The 22032-nt window shown below is 35.3% G+C and overlaps 1 protein-coding gene across 3 annotated transcripts in view; it reads left to right on the top strand.

The window, feature by feature from the left end:
- The first annotated feature begins 2749 nt into the window (after nucleotides 1–2749).
- Nucleotides 2750–22032, top strand: part of LOC115958546 (BEACH domain-containing protein C2) — a 36357-nt gene continuing 17074 nt past the window's right edge. The window contains exons 1-13 of one of the 3 annotated variants that reach the window (XM_031076966.1): nucleotides 2750–2994; nucleotides 3692–5795; nucleotides 6866–7653; nucleotides 9545–10255; nucleotides 11132–11266; nucleotides 12063–12167; nucleotides 12355–12468; nucleotides 13792–13868; nucleotides 15824–15905; nucleotides 16331–16660; nucleotides 17086–17651; nucleotides 20244–20328; nucleotides 20722–20916. In XM_031076966.1, the coding sequence (XP_030932826.1) occupies nucleotides 3764–5795; nucleotides 6866–7653; nucleotides 9545–10255; nucleotides 11132–11266; nucleotides 12063–12167; nucleotides 12355–12468; nucleotides 13792–13868; nucleotides 15824–15905; nucleotides 16331–16660; nucleotides 17086–17651; nucleotides 20244–20328; nucleotides 20722–20916 (5220 nt within the window). In that variant the 5' untranslated portion in view covers nucleotides 2750–2994; nucleotides 3692–3763. The remainder of the gene's footprint in view (nucleotides 2995–3691; nucleotides 5796–6865; nucleotides 7654–9544; nucleotides 10256–11131; nucleotides 11267–12062; nucleotides 12168–12354; nucleotides 12469–13791; nucleotides 13869–15823; nucleotides 15906–16330; nucleotides 16661–17085; nucleotides 17652–20243; nucleotides 20329–20721; nucleotides 20917–22032) is intronic. The other 2 variants (XM_031076967.1, XM_031076968.1) reach the window with 2 other exon arrangements.

The raw sequence follows: 22032 nt of genomic DNA on the forward strand, positions 1-22032 counted from the left end.
AAGACAACTAATTTTTTTTAAAATAATAATAATAATAATAATAATATAAATTTATATATATGGTGGGTCATGTTTAGTGAGATAGGTCTGAAAAAACTTTCACCCAATCTAACCCAAAACTTAAAAATAAAAATTCAACCCAACCCACAAAAAATCAACCTGAAGCGCTGCACTGCGTTGAGTTGATCTGGATTGGATTGGATTGGTCTTGTCGCTAGATAGTTGATCTGGATTGGATTGGATTGGTCTTGTCGCTAGATACTTTAGATGAACATCCATTGAAAGTTACCAAAACCTTGGTGCCCACATAATACAATAGGCTTTAATTGGAAAAATCATTGAACTCCTTAGAAAATTGAGTCAATAAAACTAAGGTGGGCCTTATTGCCCGTTAGGCCGGAAATGATTATTTATTTCAACCCAATCTGGCGAACATGGCCTGGTTTGGGATACCACCTAATTTAAATGCCTAAAGCAATTTCTTCAGCCCAATGTTTACACGCATCGAATTCCGAACCTCCTTCAAAATATCCTAAAAGCTAAAATATTTTTCGTTTTTGGTGATTTGAAAAAAAAAAAAAAAATCGAAAATTCGATTTAGTTCTTGATTTTTTGCTTTAATTTTTTATTTTATTTTATTTAAAGAACTTCAATTGTTATTTTAGTCCTTCAAGTTTAATTTTTGTCAATTTAATCCCCCACTTTGTTAAAAAGATCCAATTTAATCATTTTGCAAATCCATTAACATATGAAAACATTTAAACATTCCTTTTTATATTTTTATTTTTAAGCAATACTCTTTTTTTTTTTTTTTTGCCGAGATTAAAAAATACTCATTTAATAACAAGATATGTTAAAAGACATATAATGAACGTTTTCAATTAACTTTTTAATTAAAAAAGAATGTTTAAACCTTAAAACGATGTTATTTGTTAACAAAATTGGACAAAAGGACCATATTGACTCAATTTATAAATTGTGCATTTAGGAATTGTTGAAAAAAGTTTTTTTTTTTTTTTTGGTTGCTTTTTTGTCTAAGCTCTTTTTTGTGTGTCAAAATAATCTAGCTTTTAGTTTTTTGGTAACACACTTAATATAAAAGTTACAAAAAAAATTATATCTTTTGATAAATGCTGCAAATAAACTACCAGAAATAAACAATTCCCAAACTGAAATGAGAGATCAAATTAACAAAAAAATAACTAATTTAACAATAATATAGTTAGGAGTACAACAAAAGTTCACAATAATTTTATAACATTCCTAAAATAGCCTATCACTTTACACATGGATGCAATTTATTTATTTTAATATTAATTTGAAAATGTTGTAAAATTGTTGTAAAATTTTGTTTTGTTAATAATTCATTTAACATTGGAAATAAGATTTAGGGGACTAAATTGAATTTTACCTAAAAGAATATAAAATGCAAACATACAATTTATAGCCTATAAGTTTGTTGAATTGTCATTTAGTCCACTAAGTTTGGATTTTACCATTTTAGTCCATTAACATTGACAATGCAATCATTTTAATCACTCCATCCATCACCGTTTGAAAAAAACGCAGTTAAGGCTGTGTTTGGTTGCCGGAAAACGTTTTCCGGAAAATATGTATTTTCCGGAAATGCTAATTTCTGGAAAAGGAAAATATTTCTGTGTGTTTGGTTGCATTCCAAAAAATTTTCCGGAAAATATTTTCTAGTGTTTGGAAAAGAAGAAAGGAAAACACAAATTGTGACACAAGCCACAACCTGAAAACACAAATCCAGATCGCGCGATCGCGATTTCTCCGGCGGATCGCGATCTCGCGAAGGCGAGATCGCGATCAACGTCGCGATCTCGCGACGGCGCGATCTCGCGTTCGCGAGATCGCGATCGACGCTTCGCGAGATCGCGATCAACGGCGCGATCTCGCCAACGACGCTTCGCGAGATCGCGCCGTCGATCGCGATCTCGATCCGGCGCGATCTCGCGAAGCGTCGATCGCCGTCGTCGGACTGTTCTTATCCTCTCGCGGACTGGAGACCGGCGCGGATTGGTCTTCTCCCTCGCGCGCGCGCGCTCTCTCTCTCTCTCTCTCTTTTTCTGGAAATCGTTTGAAGTGAAAATAGAGACGGTAATTGATTTCCGTGGTCAAAGGCCGTTTTTTTCAGTCAACGGATTTCAATTTCCGGAAAATAGAATTTTCCGGACCAACCAAACACACCTATTTTCCGGAAAATCATTTCCGGAATTACTTTGAAGTGGATTCAAACACAGCCTAACTCTCTTATAACAACGTTGTTTTAAATCATTTTTTTTAAATACTAGAGTATAAAACGATATTGTTATAAAAGAGTTAACGATGTTTATTCAAGTGGTAATGGGCAAAAGGACTAAAAGAGTAGCATTACCAAAAATAACAGTCTAAAATAAAAAAATTTAAACTTAGGAGATTAAAATTACAATTCAGTAATTGTATTTTTAAACCCAAAAAGACCAAAAAAAAAAGAAAAAAAAGAGAAAAAGAAAAAAAAAAAGAAAGTTAATGAAGGCCATGACAAGGTTGGACTTGATCTTCCAATCAAAATTCAAAACCTTCTTCACTTACAAGCGAAGTGAAAACAAAGATTTGCAGTGCAACTGACGGAAACTTAAAAGCTTGAAAAAAATTGGCGTAATTACCCTTTGCATAATGTTAGCTAAAAATTAAAGTAAAGCAAAGCATAGTTAATTTGATTATTATTTGACCGGGCAACCACATACAAGCCTTTGCATATAATTACTATTAGTTGCCAAAAATTTCTGCCAAAAATTAGTTGCCAAATCCACCAATTCTCATTCTCTCTCTCGCGCCCAATTCTCCTTCTCTTTCTCCTTCTTTCTTCCCCCATTCCTAAATCTCTCTCTCTCTCTCTCTGCCCTTTCCATTTCAATCAAATTCTCTCGCTGCCGAATCAAACACACGGACCCGAACCCGATTTGAATCTGTTGTTTGGATCCATTTCCCAAGGTACCAATTTCACCTCCCTTTCCTTTCTGGTCAATCTTCCATTTCCATTTTTTTTTCTTCTTCTAATGTTAATTTATCAATATGATTTATGCTTTTTGAAAAAAAAATTGCTCCGATCAGAGCTGATTCAATGAATGAAAGTTTCTCACATTGTAACGGTCCAATTCGTCAGATCCATTTGCCGAGTTGATCTACTCTGCAATGCAATGCAACACGATCCATTGTCGTTTTGATAATTCAATATCTATCTAATCTCTCTCTCTCTCTAATATGTATATATATACACGTGTTTTTATGTACTTGCCTCTTTGAGCTAGATCTGTGAATTTCTTTTATGGTATTCGCACTTTGAATTCTACGCTTTTTGGTTATGGTTTTAGAATAGTGGAAGGCTTGCCTTCGCAGTGGCCAAAGATAGTATCTATTAGATTTTCTTTCGGCGTTGGATCAGTTAGTTGATTTTCAATTCTTGAAGACTTCATTATGTACATGCAGTTGCTTCATGTGTTGTTTCGTTAATCATGTTCTTTTTAGGAGTCTGTAATGATTTAGATGGATTTATTCTCTGTTTCGTTTTAAATTTTAGCTGAAACAGTGTGAAGGTTCTATTAATAACACGTTTCGCGTATTTGATTTGCTTAGTTTAAATTGGTTATGATGATATTTGACTATGGTTTGTTGTAATCTTTGTGTGTAGCTCGGCATGAATATAGTTTGAGTGAGTATTTGCTAGGCCTTTTTTTTTTTTTTTTGAAAAAGCAATACTAATATGGAAGAAGAAGAAGAAGTAAAAGAAGTTAGGGAAATTTCTGAGAAGGATTCAGATAGTAATGAACTAATCAGTGGTGTACAGGGAAGAATAGGATCGTCTCAGCGGGTTATCAATGGCATTGGCACTGAGATTGGAAATACAATTGTAGGCCCTCTAGGAGTTGATTCTGTGGCTGCGGTCATGGATGAAGAACAGTTTGAGCAGGTATCGTTGAAAGATCAGGAGAAGTCTGCTGATGAATCTCTGGGTGGTGGTGATTTGGAATCAAATCGCTCTTCGAGTTCGGATCATGTAAGACGCTCATCCGATCGGTTTCATGATGGCTCTCAATTATCTGGCATGTCTGGGGCAGAAATTGATTCTTCTCCAGTTGCTGAGACGAAACATGATTACCCCATATCAGGCCCTGGGCGAGAGAGACAGGTAGGTCATAAGAAATCTTCCTCGTCAACTAGTTTTGATTCTTCTGTATATACAGATGCTGCATATTCTCCCATTTCTTCACCACCAAGGCCTAGGCCCAAACCTGTTATGCCAAATGTGTCTCCAGAGTTGTTGCATTTAGTGGATTCTGCAATTATGGGGAAGCCTGAAAGCTTGGAAAAACTAAAGAATATTGTTACTGGAGAGGAGAATTTTGGAAGTGATGATGAAATGGACAGCATTGCTTTCTTGGTAGTTGATTCGCTTCTTGCAACAATGGGTGGTGTTGAAAGTTTCGAAGAGGGCGAGGATAACAATCCTCCTAGTGTTATGTTAAATTCTCGGGCTGCCACAGTGTCGGGTGAACTTATTCCATGGCTTCCTTGGGCAGGTGATAGTGAGGTTATCATGTCCCCTAGGACACGAATGGTTAGGGGATTGCTTGCTATATTACGGGCTTGCACAAGAAATAGAGCAATGTGCTCTATGGCTGGTTTGTTAGGAGTTCTTTTAAGCACAGCAGAGAAGATTTTTGCTCAGGAAGTTGGTTCAACAGAGCAAATGAGATGGGATGGAACTCCTTTATGCTACTGCATCCAATACTTAGCTGGACATTCACTTAGTGTTATTGATTTGCATAAATGGCTTCAAGTCATCACAAGAACGCTTACCACTGTATGGGCTACTCGCTTAATGCTTGCATTGGAGAAAGCAATGGATGGAAAGGAGTCAAAGGGACCAGCACAAACATTTGAGTTTGATGGTGAAAGCTCTGGTTTGCTAGGGCCTGGTGACAGTCGTTGGCCATTCACTAATGGTTATGCCTTTGCAACGTGGATCTATGTTGAATCCTTTGCAGACACGTTAAATACAGCCACTGCTGCTGCTGCTATTGCTGCAGCTGCAGCAGCAAAGTCTGGAAAATCATCAGCTATGTCAGCTGCTGCCGCTGCTAGTGCACTTGCTGGTGAAGGCACAGCACACATGCCTCGGCTCTTCAGTTTCTTATCTGCTGATAATCAGGGGATAGAGGCATACTTTCATGCACAGTTTTTGGTGGTTGAATGTGGCAGTGGAAAGGGAAAGAAGGCTTCTTTGCATTTTACTCATGCATTTAAGCCACAATGCTGGTACTTTATTGGTTTGGAGCATACATGCAAGCAAGGGCTGCTTGGGAAAGCAGAAAGCGAACTGAGATTGTATATTGATGGATCCTTGTATGAAAGTCGTTCTTTTGAGTTTCCTCGGATTTCCAAGTCACTTGCATTTTGCTGTATTGGGACAAATCCCCCTCCTACAATGGCTGGTTTACAACGTCGGCGACGTCAGTGCCCTTTGTTTGCTGAGATGGGGCCTGTTTATATCTTTAAGGAACCAATTGGTCCAGAAAGGATGGCACGTTTGGCTTCTAGAGGAGGAGATGTGCTGCCTTCTTTTGGTAGTGGAGCTGGACTACCATGGTTAGCGGCAAATGATCATGTGCAAAGCTTGGCAGAGGAAAGTTCTCTTTTGGATGCAGAAATTGGTGGATGCATTTACCTTCTCTATCACCCGAGTTTGCTAAGTGGTAGATTCTGTCCAGATGCTTCTCCTTCTGGTGCTGCAGGTTAACTCATTTCTATCTTATTTACTATATTTGAATAACACTAAATTAATATGGGCACTTTGATATCTATGTAGCAAGTGTTTGATACGTAATATGTGTTACTCTTGTGGTTGATTTTACTTATAACAATGCCTGTGCATTCTGGCAGTAATCTATCTTACCTGACACAATAATCTTTTGAGTCAACTCTTGAGTCTCATAAATAACTATAAATCATTCAATGAAAAAGGTAAGATTTTTCACTAGGTTTGATATTTATTATATGTAAATGGCTATGTTGGATGTTACTAAAAAAAAAGGTTAAGTTGGACATTCTTAAAATAACTATGTTTGTGGCTGATTTGATAAATTATTTTCAATTACTTTTTGGGGAATATAGAAGGTCGACTCTACTCATATAGAAGCAAAAGGAATTATAAAAAAGGTTCCAGTTAAGGAAAAGTATCTGAACCTGATTGAGAAGGATAGCTACTTGGTTCAAAATAAACTAATGGTGTTTGTGGGGTGCGGGGAAGAGCTCTCTGTCATCCTCCATTTCCCTCTCCTGTCAACGGAAGAAATTAATTTTTTGTTTTAATGCCTTTTTCCTGTGAGGCTAACTCATGCTTTTCTTGCATTTGTTTAAATTAATTTTCTGGTTTTTGGTAAATTAGCAATGTACTCAAACAATACAGTAAGTAAGTGGGGTAACAAAATAACAACTTCCCTTCTCTTCTCTCTCTCTCTCTCTCTCACACATGTTTGCCTTTTCGTCTTAAACCTTCCATTCATTTTGATACTCATATAATGAATTGCTTCCTCTCCTCTTTTGTATCTGTTGCCAGATTTTGCTGAAAGCTAGGCATTGATCTATGTGTCCATGAAAATATTCTTAAAAGATAATGAGAGTATAAATCTAAATAAACTTTTAGCATTTATAGTTAATCATATAATTAGCCTAAGCAGAATATATTTTTTTTTGATAGGTAATTAGCCTAAGCAGAATATGAAATTTCTCTTATGAATTGTGCCTTGAATAATTTTCTAGCATTTGTGTCTTCCTTCTTAATTACCCATTAGTAATGATTCAGGAATGCTCCGACGACCAGCTGAGGTTCTTGGGCAAGTCCATGTTGCTACACGAATGAGACCGGTGGAGGCGTTGTGGGCCTTGGCCTATGGCGGTCCCATGTCTTTGCTACCACTGGCAGTAAGCGATGTTGATAAAGATAGCCTAGATCCACAACCAGGGAATTTTCCTTTTTCACTGGCCACTGCTACTCTTGCTTCCCCAATATTCCGAATTATTTCTATGGCTCTTCAACATCCTTGGAACAATGAAGAGTTGTGTCGTACCAAAGGGCCTGAGGTTCTGTCTAGAATCTTAAACTTTCTTTTGCAAAGTCTGTCTTCTCTTGATGATGGGAAGCGCAATGGTGTTGGAAATGAGGAACTTGTTGCAGCCATTGTCTCCCTATGTCAATTTCAAAAGATTAATCACGCCCTCAAAGTGCATCTTTTCAGTACGCTGCTATTGGATCTCAAAATTTGGAGCTTGTGCAACTATGGACTACAAAAGAAGCTTCTCTCATCACTTGCAGACATGGTTTTCACAGAGTCATCAGTAATGCGAGATGCAAATGCTATTCAGATGCTTCTTGATGGCTGCAGAATATGCTATTGGACAATTCATGAAAAGGACTCGGTGAATACTTTTTCTCTAAAGGAGTCCATGCGTCCAGTTGGTGAAGTGAATGCTTTGGTTGATGAACTTTTAGTAATTATTGAACTTCTAGTAGGAGCAGCACCTCCTTCTTTTGCTTCAGATGATGTCCGTTGTTTACTAGGGTTCATGGTTGACTGCCCACAACCCAATCAGGTAGAGTTACAGTGTGGACATTGTTCTCTAAAGCAGATTCATATTGGTGTGGCTGTTTGCTTTGATACTGTTAATTTTTTTTCCTTTATTTTTCTTTGTGATATCAATATCAACCAGAACCAAATGAGGGATTCGATTACTAATAAGAACTGACACACCAATTATCTATCTATAAGGCAACAAGGAAAATATAAAGGTTTAACTATTTATATGTTTTCAATTCAATACTTAAAATTTTGCGCTTAACTTTTCGAACTCCTTAAGGCAGCCCTTAAAACATAACATGGCAGTACCTAAAATTCCCTTCTCTTTTGTTTTCTGGTCTTTTTTTTAATGGAACTAAAGTTTGTATGATATAATATGTACATACATACGTATGTATTTATATATGTACATACATATATTTGCTTTTGCTAATGCCTGGTCTTTTGTTATTGGTTTAAAATGCTAATGATATATTGCTTGATAGTTTCTAACATGATTGGTTTTAAGTGACACAAATTCATATTTAAATTAATCATTACCTGGCTTTTAAGATGGTACATGTAATACACATACATATGTATAATGTATATATATATATATATATATATATAACACATCGAGATATTTTCCTTGCATTATTATATATATATATATATTTTTTTTTTTTCGCATTATTTGTAATAGTTATTAGTATTTCCCTGTTTCTTGAAAATGATTTATGGCTTATGAAATCTCTAATTTTCCCTTGTTTTTTTTAATTATGTGATTATTATGATTTTGTGGGTAAAGTAGGAAAGAGTTCCAAAGCCAAAATAGCAGCTTTGTTAATTGAGATGAAAAATAATTTGATAGCCAAAAGTAAAGTGGTTAATTTTTTTTAGGCTAAATATTCTTTTCTTCCCTAAAATATAGCCTAGGTTCTTTTTTGTCCTTCAAAATTTAAAAGGTTCTATTTTTGTCCTTGAAAATCTAAAATTTTGTACTTTTGGTTCTTCTATCCACCTCTGTTAAGTTTTAGGAACAAAATTAAAACCTAAATGATATTTCAGGGACAAAAGTTGAACCTATACTGTATCTTTTTCGTCCCTAAAATATTGTTTAGGTTCTTTTTTGGTTTCTAAAATATGTAATCTGTTGGACATGCTGACAACAAATTTAATGAAGGTGGACAGAAGGACGAAATGGGTGACATTTTAAAATTTTAAGGGATGGAAATAGAACTTTATAAATTTTCAGGGACGAAAATACAACCTGTACTATATTTCAAGGATGAAAAGAATATATTTGCCATCTTATATGTGTAAAATTATATATTTTGTATATATGAAAGATAAAGACATTAATATGAACAATATGATGCCAATTTCATTAAGTTAGTTCCATTCTCCTTCTGTGCTACCTGATTGCATCTTGAAATACAAAATTAGTGAATCAACTCAAGGACCTTTTGCATATCCTCAAATAATCATTTTTCTTTACTGTGGCATGAGCTGTCACCTTAAAACCTTCTATCTTAATTATTATCCTTAAAGTTGTCCAAAAAAAGCCAAACAAGCTCTTGGCACAACACTGCTAAACTGACTATTGATAGTTTAGTAACATATTGAGAGGTGCATGTGTTTTGTTTCGCATATCCAATTTTTTAATCTAGTTACGTTGTCAAAGAACATATGTTTTTCAGGAATTGTAGATTCTGATCATAATCTTAAAAAGGGTTCTACTTTCGCATGGCTGTGGTTCTCCATAATCTTTGTGTTTAATTGTTTAAAATTTGGTAGTGACAATGAACAAATTATTCACCTTTTGCCCTCATGGATGGTGTTTACTTTTCATTTGAAATTTAAAGGGAATCAATATGAACTATTTTCTTATTGTTCTGCTCAAAATGACTCCTATGTTAATCCAGGTTGCAAGGGTGTTGCATCTAATGTATCGGTTGGTGGTACAGCCGAATACATTTAGAGCTCAAACATTTGCAGAGGCATTCCTAGCATGTGGTGGTGTAGAAACACTTCTTGTTCTGCTGCAAAGAGAAGCTAAATCTGGTGACTCTAGTGATATTGATACTGTGACTGAGAGTGATGATAGTTTGTCGGTCCAGGAATCTGAACTAGATTGTGATAGTGGGGTTCCTGAGACAAGTCAGGATAATGTAGGATCCACAGAGGAAAAGGAATTTGTTTTACATGAGAAAGATTGTGATTCTCAACCTCTTGAAAGTGGTGTCAGCCCTGTTGCTTATTCCCCCAGCATGAAAGTTGAAAGGATGACATCTGTATCCGAGAATCCTTTAATTAAAAATTTGGGTGGTATAAGCTTATCAATTAGTGCTGACAATGCGAGAAATAATGTTTACAACATTGACAAAAGTGATGGGATTGTTGTTGGGATCATAGGTCTCTTAGGTGCTTTATTAGCATCAGGGCATTTGAAATTTGGTTCACATGCTTCTTCAGATATGTCAAGCAATCTTTTTGGTAGTGGGCTGCCTGATGGAGGTGGTACTATGTTTGATGATAAAGTTTGTCTGCTACTTTATGCTTTACAGAAAGCTTTCCATGCGGCACCAAACAGGCTCATGACTGGCAATGTATACACGGCTTTAATGGGGGCTTCGGTATGGCTTTAACTTGTTTTTATCTTCCACATTGAGTCCTATATACCTGATTATCACTAACCCAGATCTGTAATTTTCTTCCTATATTATATAAACACTCATTGACTGAGATGGGAGATAACTTTTTTTTTTGGGTTTTGTTCAGATATAAATAAATGCATTGGTTTGTATGTGTATATATATATTTATATATATAAACTATTCTGATTCGTAATTCTGAAATAATTGTTTGTTTAACAATGAAAGGTCTGATGTTGTTTCCTTTTCCATTACTTCATTTACTCTGTTGACATTGTATGAACACTCATGTTTTTTTCTTTTGATTGAAACTTAGGGCTTTTGATGAAAAACCTTAGAGCCTGTATTGCACCCTTATGGTTCCACTTAACTTAAGATCATTTTTTGTGATATTGCACTATAAATGGTACAATTATCTACAAAACATTGGATTTTAAAATTTTTGCATCTCCTTATATAATAGGCTCTGTATTTGTCATCATGATTGCACTTATTTTTCAATAAAAATCTTAAGTTGCTTTCTTTTGAGTTATATTTATGCTTTTTATATGAATATGAGATGGATATTTAAATTGGTAAATGCAATTCATTTTCTCCTTGGGGCCTTTCCATATGCCAGGGGCAGTTCTGTTCGAATTGCAATCTCTAGTGTTTAGTTTTTGTTTACCCAATTTCAGTGTGCTCAATATTTCTTTGTTTGAAGCTCCTTTACAACACTCTAGAAAACTCCCTTTCAAGGGGAGGATTATCTATGCCTTATGAGCTCAAGCAGGTTTCAGTCTATATTTTGTATGTGTTAGAAACATATATTTTGAGAGTGAGAATCTGATTTTGTTATTTTCCCATGTTTTGTTTCAGATTAATGCTTCTTCGGCAGATGATGGCCTGAACTTTTATGATTCTGGTCATCGCTTTGAACATTCACAACTTTTGTTGGTTCTTTTGCGTTCACTTCCATATGCATCTAGGAGTTTTCAAAGTCGAGCTCTGCAGGTATTATTTCCATGTTTCTTGTGCTCTGACATGTGAATTCATTTAATGTGAATTTGTTAGAATGGTGCCTCTTATATCTTATAATTTTTGCCTGAGATGGAATTGGTACCTATTGTTGAAAGAATGTTGTTCTTTCTGGTGTTTGGCATAAGTAAGAGAAAAAAAGTTTTGATACTTGTATGAATTATGCTGGCTGATTGTGTTGTATTTTGGTCTGCACGATATATCCATTATTTGGCTTTAGCATTTGATATTTATTCTATGAAGTGAGAGTCTGTGTCTATTCAGATTTAACATCTGAGGGACTTAAATAATCATTTAGTCACATTTCAGAATTTTTTTTTCAGTTTGCTTAAATCTTGTCAAAGTTTAGAAACGATTGCTAGATGGGTAGAAGGTAGAACTATCTTCATGCAAATTATTTAATGGCTTCCATTGTAAAATAATCAACAGAGGTTGTATCCTCTATTTTAATGCATTGTTAGACTGAGGACTTTTTTTGAACCACAGTTGTCAATTTTACTTTTATTCAATCTTTCTATATTTAGTGGTCTTCTAGTTGTAGTTTACATACATATATGCTTCAAGCCAAGTGTTAGAGGGAGTGTACGATGTGTTGTCACTTGTCAATTGCTAAAAGATACAGCCATCATGGAAGTTTGTTTATGATTATCCAGTAACAAGAATTCTAGTTGCTTGAATGTCTTGCTTTTGTTCTGCACATTTTTGGTTCTCCTGATTGCGGTCCTTGACATTCTATTTTAGTTCTGAGCTGCTTCTCTCTATATGATTTCAGGATCTTCTGTTTTTGGCTTGCAGTCATACAGAAAATAGAAGCAGTCTGACAAACATGGAGGAATGGCCTGAATGGATTCTGGAAATTCTTATCTCAAACCATGAGGTGCTACTATTAGTATTCAGTTTGGACTCTTTTGTATGTTTATAAATTTGCTTAGTTTAAGTCATACATAAAGTGTGAAGCATGACATAGGCAAGAAAGTATTAGTTTTTAGCTGTGATGTGTGACTTATTTGTTATGTGCCAATAGATACCAGTTTTGAAGATTCTAACTGTACTTGTTTTTACAGTTGGGTGCAAGCAAAAGCCTTAATTCTACAGGCTTAGGAGACATAGAGGACCTTATACACAACTTCCTGATTATCATGTTAGAGCATTCAATGCGCCAAAAGGATGGATGGAAGGTTATTTCTTAGCCTTAAGACATTCACTGCTTTTGTTCATAATCAATAGATTGTTGCATATCCTTTCAAGTCTGTTGTGTATTATCATAATGATGTTGATACCATGTTGCACCTCCTGCTCTTGCAAGTGCTTGGTGGAGGGTGAAGTCATGGGTTCATAATGATGTTGATATACCATGTTTTGTGCTATGGTCTGTTGCACATACCTTGTTGTTCTCTGCATTTGATTGAATGGCTGCTTTGGAGCCATGTTTTTACTATCAATTTGAAATATAGTTAATTCATCAAAAAAAGAAAAAAAAGAAAGAAATATAGTTAAATGTGGAACTTGAAATGAAATACTGGATTTTGGAGTATTGGAAGTTTTGTATTAAGAGCCACTGCTTTGAAGTGGTAAAGATTAGGGAATGTGCAAGTCAACAGAAGTCTCAAATTTTACTGGAAGTTCAGGTATAAATAAATGTGATGCATAGAGGTCAATGAATGGTATGAGATACCCTTTCAATTAATTGTTGGGACTTCATTGATCTGGACTGTCTATGATGTGGAACCTACAGAAGACTAATATGCACAGACAATTTATATCCTGCAGAGTCCTGTAGTAATTTGTGGATGTGGTCTCTCCATAAACTACTTTTAATGCAATGCCTTTGCAGGGGAAAAAAAGCGGGTGAAGCATCTAGCATATACATTTTTTATAATGTATGTGCCAGACCACTTGCTAGTTTTGTTTGTAGTTCTCAGTTTCTACGAAAGAATTTCTTCTACTGGTCTGGTTCTAATTACAACTCGAGAATCGAATTCTTTGCACTGACCGGTCCTAGCTATGTGCACGTGTTAGTGAATTAGTTGATGAAACTGGGAAGAGTAAAGTTTGTTTGGTTTAATATTTTCTATGTATCAATATTTTCAAGATGGGTTAACTTGGTTTCTCTGCAGTGCTGGCTTTTCTAACAAATTTCCAATCTGGTTGAATCAACTTGCTATCATTATGTGTGAAAAAATAATGAAATGGAAGGCTCAGTTTTCTGATAAAAGTGTAAGAGCTTTCCTTGTTGAGGATCTGCTGTTTGTTTGGCGTGCTGACTGGTCTAGGCTTAAAAAGTGACTTGCACAATCATTATTGTTCTACCTGTTATACTTCACTGATTTGATACCGTTGCCCATGATTGAATATACGTATGCATCTTGTACTTTCAACTGAATGGAGATAGTTCTATCTATTTTTGCTGGAAATCATTATATTGATCCTGACTAGATTTCCTTACTCTCTAATCATATCAATTTTATTTATATTTTTTGGTTATTACTTCCTTTTTTCAGGATATTGAGGCTACAATTCATTGTGCAGAATGGCTTTCTATTGTGGGTGGATCGAGCACTAGAGACCAGCGGGTCAGGTACTATATTTCTGGCCTGTTCTGCAAACTTTCCCTACTTTTTTTGGAAATGAATGATTTACTCTCGAGTGTTGCCACCTTCGTTTTACTGTTCTGCTGTTTCTTGATTCCATAGCTGACAAAATGTGGGCCTCCCAAGCAGGTTTTAATAAGTTTGGGTTGAAATTTATTTGTTTAAGTAGTTGGGCTGACCTGCTTCAAAAATGCCCTTTCGCCATCCCTATTTGTTGTGAATGCTATCTGGTTTTCATTTTATTTCATTTTTCAATTTTAAATAAATAGAATATTTAGTGTGCCGTCACTCACACACAAACAGGCACACAAGTTGTGTGCCTTATACATTGGACAATCTACCCATTCATGTCTAAATTTTGTTTAATCTTTGCTGCATTAACCATAGTCAGATAAACAAATAAGTGTTTAAACTTGATTGGATCATGTGGTACACCAGACATTTTTGGTGCTTTACTCTTATGTATATATAGGCCATAGCCCGTGTAACTGGGTAGCAACCTTTTTTTTTCTTTTAATGAATTATTTACCTATAAAAAAAAGTGGTACACTAGAAAAAAAATAGACATATGAAGGACTATGAGCCTCTTTTGTTTCCCCCTTAAATACTTTGTATATATAGCATGGTTAGGGTGTTGGGGAGGGGGGGGGGGGTCTGGACTGGATGCAGTGTAGTCAAAGGTGAGCCAGGTGCTAGCCTAGTTGCCCAGGCAAGGTGAGGTGCCACTAAGGTGCCTTTAGTGAGGCACTCACCTTTAGTGCCTAGGCAAGCTTAAGGACCTTAAGCCATGAAACCTATTGTAAATTTTCTTTTTAAAATTTTGTTTTTTTAGTTTTAAATTTGTAATAGAAGGTTGTTGTAAAACCTATCATTAGATTATTAATTTTAAAAAGCATGTTATAAAACCTATTGTTAGATAAATTAATTTACAAGAGTTTGTTTGTAAAACTTATTGTTAGATTAATTAATTTCTTGTAGAAGCTTGTTGTAAAACCTATTATTAGAGTAACTAATAGAGCCTAAACCATGTTAATCCTTTTGAAATCATTTGATAGACCTAATTTTTCCTGCAACACATTTAAAAACACTTTATTATAATATTTCAATACACTAGTTACATATGATTTAAGTTGTATATGTATAACAAATATATTTAGAACTTGGCGCCTTGCTTTACTCGGGCTAGTGCCTTTTTGTCGCCTCATGCCTTGGGCAATATAAGGCCTTGGCGCCTTAAAGTTGCCTTTTGCTTTTGACTACCTTGGTTGGATGAGGATAGCCCCCATTTTTCAGCCTATTGTACAATTTATTCATTCAAAAAGGGATAGAAAATAAACATAGTAGTTAATTTTGTTTTGGAGCAATTTGAGATCTTTCATTGTCTGGTGGTGTGTTGAAATCACTTGCTTATACTTGCATTGGCTCATTTCCTCTCCTTTAAAAAATAAAAATGAAAATTATAAAATAAATTCAGATATGTGTATTGGTGTCTGACTAGGGTGCTAGTTTGTGAGACAAATATAAATGGTGAAAATGGCATTCCAGAACTGATTTACATACACCGAAGGCCTCTTGGATTGACATTCACTATGTTTAGAATCATGATTTGGTGGATATTTACATAGTCCTATGCTTTTCTCAGGGTCAGTCTTGTAATTTGTCTTTATTGCTCAGATATTTTCTTCCATTGGCTTTGCCCAACTAAAATACTTCATGTAGTTTCTGTGCTGCAGAATGCTAAATGCTGCCCTTTTCTAGTTTTCAAAACAAAATTATGTATCATATGCAAATGAAATTCACATAGGCTATGTTTTAATTCATATATGCCAACAACAGTTTTACTTATCAAAAACATCAGCAGCAGTTACTTTTTTTCTTTCATCTTGAAATCTTTATCATTAATAAATTACCTTATTTGGTTCATCATCTTCAACTTTTGAAGACGTGAAGAATCTTTGCCAATATTTAAAAGAAGGCTGTTGGGTGGCTTGCTGGATTTTGCTGCAAGGGAACTGCAGGTTCAGGTATCTTTTGTTTCTAGAAATTAAAGTTCCCTTGTTTGTTAAAGACATTATGCCAGTTCTTTGGCATTTTATCAATGTTTGTAGATCTGATGGCAAATGGCCTGATATAAATCACTTCTTTTTTAATGTTAACTAATTGAACATTTATAGAAAAGATTATATTTTAAAGGCCTTCCCCAAACTTTTATATGTTAATTATGATTGAGCAGTATATTGCTTCCCATTTCCTCATTATACATCCTCTTTCCCCCCCCCTTTTCCCCCTCCATTTTATTCTCTTCATTCTGTTGCCTATTGGAGCTACTTGTGAGTTGCTAGTTATCTCTCTTAATGTTCTTAAGCATTGGAATGAAGAAAGCTATTCTGAGCTTTCATTATTTTCTAGTAATCTGCAATAATTTCTACATCCAGTTTTTCCCTTTCAGCAGACTCAAGTTATTGCTGCAGCTGCTGCTGGTGTTGCAGCTGAGGGGTTGTCACCAAAAGATTCTAGAGCAGAAGCAGAGAATGCTGCCCAGCTTTCTGTGGCTCTGGTTGAGAATGCAATTGTTATACTAATGCTTGTTGAGGATCATTTACGGTTACAGAGCAAACTATCCTGCGCTTCACGTGCTAAAGATGGCTCTCCATCTTCCTTTTCTCTTGCGTCTCCTTTGAATAACCACCCAAATTCATTAACAACTGGCAGAGAATCAATGGAAGCTATGGGTGATCGCAGATCATCATCTAGTGATACTGGGGGACTCCCTCTTGATGTATGTATACCCTTATTCCAGAACCATATCTCACACTCACAACTATGCACCCACACTCTGGGATTTATTTATTCGTATTAATCATTCTTTTAGGTACAGTATTTGAAATGTAGAATTCTTTAATGTTTCTTTGAGTAAATAAATTATATATATATATATATATATATTTTATATCAATGTTTTGTTGACATGTCAATTGGGTACATGACTCTTAGTAGCAGAACAATTTAATTCTTTATGCTTTGCATCTGAATTACCCTAAACGTGATTTATTGTTGGAGTTTTATTCATTTCGCTTTTTTTGAGTACACTGTCATATTAGTTTGAGTTTTATAGTCTAGTTGCTTCTCATGCTGTCATGCTTTCATATATCATGATGTTAGTTTTTTATTCGTAGGACTTACACATTTTAATATATCAATCAGGTCCTTGCTTCAATGGCAGATACAAATGGACAAGTTTCTGCAGCAGTGATGGAACGCCTTACTGCAGCAGCAGCTGCTGAGCCTTACGAATCTGTTGCCTGTGCTTTTGTGTCATATGGGAGTTGTGCTATGGATATAGCTGAGGGTTGGAAATATAGGAGCAGATTATGGTATGGTGTTGACAATCCTTCAATAACAGCCATCTCTGGTGGTGGTGGCAGTGGCTGGGAATCTTGGAAGTCTGCTTTGGAAAAAGATGCAAATGGAAACTGGATTGAACTTCCTCTGGTAAAGAAATCTGTTGCAATGCTCCAAGCTTTATTGTTAGATGAGTCTGGACTTGGTGGTGGTCTTGGTATTGGTGGAGGATCAGGTACTGGAATGGGTGGAATGGCTGCACTATACCAGTTATTGGACAGCGACCAACCATTCTTATGCATGCTTCGGATGGTGCTTCTCTCAATGAGGGAAGAAGATGATGGTGAAGACACTATGCTTATGAGAAATGTAAGCTTAGAGGACAGCATGCCAGAAGGAAGGAAACCACGCTCAGCCTTGTTGTGGAGGTAAGTTAACTACAGCTATTTTAAAGTTACCTTAGAAATTTATGTGAATATTTTTCAGGATCAATTGAGTTTCCATGATTTTTATGAGTCAGTAAACCTCCCATGGTAATGTTCCTGGCACAGAGATGGTGCTTATCAAGTAAAAGTCTGAAACATCTACAGTTGATCTAAGGTTTTAGTTTTATGCAGTGAAGTTACAATAGTGCCTTTCCTAACATATATTTATGTAATACTATCTATAATTCTACCCTACCATAAAAACTTACTCTACTTATTCAAAATTGTCCGCAAATATTATTTCTCTGATTACTTTGCATCTTTAAGAATCATTGTTGCTAAAATCAACTATGTTGAATACTATTCCAGTATTCCTTTCCTTCTCTTTGTTTACAGCATCAGTATACCTGGCTTTCTGCGATTCATAGTTTGTTTAAGATATCTCAAGTTCTGAAAGGCCTCTTCCCTGAATCAGGCATTCTAATTTTTCATTGTCCACCATTTATCTCAACATCATTGCTGCTGCTAGTACTTCATGCCTGTTTTAATCATTTTCTTCAATTATTTCTCATTAAGTGTCTGTTTGGGAACAACTCATTTAGTTAAAATTGAAAACTTTTTGTTGAAAGTACTGTAAATAAAGTTAAAAGGTAACTGAAATAATACAGTAGGGATCATGAATAGTACCAAAAAGTGCAATGAGACCCATGAATAGTAGAAAAAATAAGCTGAATAGTAAAAAAAAACTGGCTTTTTAAGCAATCCCAAACGCACGCTAAGATTTCATATTTGTATTTAAATCAACAGTTTTTCCAACTGTAATTGTGATTTATTTCTTTGCCAAAAAAAAACTAAGCACAACAGAATATCTTCATATTAACATACTTCCAACAACTCTTATTTTGTTTAGATTTTCATTGCATTGGTCTGGCTAAGATTCTTTTATAATCTTATATATTACCATTCCACTGAACTAGTTTATCTCTAAAATCATCTAATTGAGTTCCAACTATAGCCAACTAATACTGGTTTTTCTCTCCCCAATCATATTGATTGTTGTAATTTGGGTTCTTGATTTGTGCCACTGTAGTACACTTCCAGTGTACTCAGTTTTTTTAATAAAATTTCTTACGTTACTTATCAAAAAAAAAAAAAAAAAACCTATAGCCAACTACTGGGAACCAAAAAGCTCTTTTAGAGAGGATTCATGCCATAGTTTTAGAATTTAGCGCTCTAATTTCTGAATCTTGATTGCTACTCATGAATTCAATGTGGATTTAGTGGATTGGATTGACTTTCTTTTGACAGTAATTTTTAATAATAAAAAATAGGACTCGTTGTGTTTTATATGCATCGTTTGAGCCATTTTTTAATATACAATAAATTAACCTGAAGGATGGTTCCAATAAAAAATGTTTTGCATTCTGGCCTGGCTGTATCATATTGTCTGTGTCTTTCTATTTCAGTTGTGCACTGTGGCTCACCCATATTTAGATTTATTGTTACTATACAAGTTGGTGGTGCTGCTGCTACATATTATGTTATACTGAACTGTATAACATCTAGACAGAGATGATATGCAATTGATTACTTAATGAAAAAGGAAGAGGAACCAGATTAATTACATCACCTTTGTTTTAAATGTATTTGCCTTTAGTCAGCTGGACTGGCACTGGATTATTTTGTTGGCTTTATGTCTGCTCCTAGTATTTAATTCATATTGCCCTAGTTTCCAGAAGAATTCAAGCCTTTGATTCTCGAGTACTATAGCCTTGAAATTTTTTCTCAACACTTCACTATACAAAGCTTGTGTGAGCTCATGTTGCCCTCTCTAAATAACACAGGCAGCAAGAAGCTCACTAAAAAGGAAAAATTAACAGTTTCCTAAAAAGTGTGGTCTAACATGCAGGCCTAATGGGCACCCTCTGTAGGTCATGTTAAGTTACCATTGAGTCTTCTTTTTTTTTTTTTTCCCTTTTCATTAGAAAGCTGTCGGTTTAATTTATTTTACTTTTAGGAGTCAGAATATTTCTGTAAGTTTCAGATTTCTAGGTATGGGCTGTAGTTGGGTCCATCTGGTCAGTCCCTTGGGTCATGTTATGGGTTTATTATGTAATCAAAGGGTTTTTTTTGTGGGTTAAATAGATATTTAGTTTGGGCCTGGTAGTTAAAGCTTAAGGAGTCCAAGTCTATATGGGGTATGATCAATATAATTGTATTTGTCTTTGCTTTCTTTAGATGTTTTCCTAGTTTCTTAGATTTTTACTCAATTTAATTCCAAATTTTGTTCTGTTATGGTTATGGACACCACGTGGGACCTATATGGAAGGCATCAGTAGAGTTTTGTTTGGTTTGTAAGATCCATGTGTGTTTTGTTCCAGTAAGTTTTGCCACAAGCATATTGAAACTGCATAGCTGTGATCATAAGATAAACAAAGGCTCTTCTATGAATATCTTTACATGAGTCTTGCATTTATGATGTCATCAGCATAATTTTTTCTGGTTATCCTGCTGTTCAAGGTTTTTTTTTTTTTTTTTTTTTTTTTTTATAAATAAATATAAAGCTATGAACTAATATATACTATTGATGTACAGTGTGCTTTCACCTGTCCTAAACATGCCAATTTCCGATTCCAAGAGACAGCGAGTATTGGTAGCATCTTGTGTTCTTTATTCTGAGGTTAGTTAAAATATGTAATTGATTGCAGTGGTATAGTGCTCTACATGTTTGCTTAGGTCAGATCTTAGTTTGTTTCATGCTGAGATCATGATGGAAACTGTATTGTTTCCTTCCACCTTTTTTTTTTTTTGTTTTTTTGAGTGATGCTAGGACCACAACTTTTACCACAACTTGCTCATGTGGCAAGTCGTGAGTGGTGGAGTTGGGGACCCACCATTTTACTCCACCACTCACGACTTGTCATGTGATCAAGTTGTGACAAAAGTTGTGGTCCTAGCATTTTTTCTTTTTCCTGTTCTCTCTCTCTCAAGGGACATTGGATCCATTGCTGTCTTGATTGTTGATAATTGTTCTTGTAGTTACCTTATCCTTATCATAGCATTTACTTTGCAGGTATGGCATGCAGTTGGTAGGGACAGAAAGCCTCTTCGCAAACAGTACCTTGAGGCCATATTACCACCATTTGTTGCTGTTCTGAGGAGGTGGCGGCCACTTTTGGCTGGAATTCATGAACTTGCTACTGCTGATGGTTTGAACCCTCTTATTGTTGATGACCGTGCATTGGCTGCTGATGCCCTGCCAATAGAGGTTATTGGAGATTGTCATCCTTCTTTTATTCTGTTTTGATATATATATAATTTTTTTTGGATTCATAGCTTCTAGTGTATCAGTTTTATATTTCCACATGCTGACTAACATATTTCTGGCCTTAAATAAGGCTTTGTGAATGTTATCTTGACAATCTTTAATCTTTCAACATTTGTTCTGTGAGTAGATGCCGTCACAGAACAAATGTGAGTTTTGATCCCATGGGTGGGGGAAGGGGAGTTTCAAACTAGTGGCCTCTTTATTACTCATGGTCCCTAAACGATTGTGCTACCTCTTGGGGTTAGATGCTGTCGATTGATTGATGTCGACTTATCTTGCTCATTTGAAAATTCCACTGTAGTAAGGCACAAATAAAATAAATTATGTTTTTACTAGAGGTCCTGTTCCATGTGTGTTAATATGAATAAGTTAGCATTATGCGTCAGAACTCAGGCAGGGCCCTTCATTGATATTCCTGTGTTTTTTGGAGGGAAAATGTTGTGTTTTAGGGTGAGGACAAGATTTGAGAAAAAATATTTTTTTGACAGGTAAGACTTTAGAAAAAAAAACACATCCATCACTCCAAGGTGGAGCATCTTTCCAAGCTATTCACTTTTTGGTAGTACACAGTATCTTGTGTCTTGTATTTCTTCACTAGTGAATCACGTGCATAAAACCATGTTTGAACAGCAACTATTCACTACAAATGTTTAAAATTTTATATATTTTGTATTGCTTATATTTGATTACTGTCAGCATTTGTATTTGTAATTTTCTTCCAATGATTTGATATTCACTTAGGACAAGTATGTTGTAATTTATTCTGGTAGTTTGTCTTAGCTTAATTTGTTTGGGGGAGAATTATAATCACCCTACTTTTAGATTCTGAAACTGATATTTTCTTTTTTGTGAAGACTTTCTTGCACTCACAGTTTGGAGTACTAGAAATTAAAATGGAGGCCAATTTTGTTGTATCTTCTGTTATTCCTTTTTTCTATTACATGGTTAGAAGTATCTCCTGGTGTGCCCTTTATTATCTATATATACCTTTTATGTTGCATCTTTTTTTATTGGTTGAGATGTACCAATTGCCAATGCTGTTTGGATCAAAAGGTT

The sequence above is a fragment of the Quercus lobata genome, chromosome 8 (genome assembly GCF_001633185.2).
Source record: "Quercus lobata isolate SW786 chromosome 8, ValleyOak3.0 Primary Assembly, whole genome shotgun sequence".
NCBI lineage: Eukaryota > Viridiplantae > Streptophyta > Magnoliopsida > Fagales > Fagaceae > Quercus > Quercus lobata.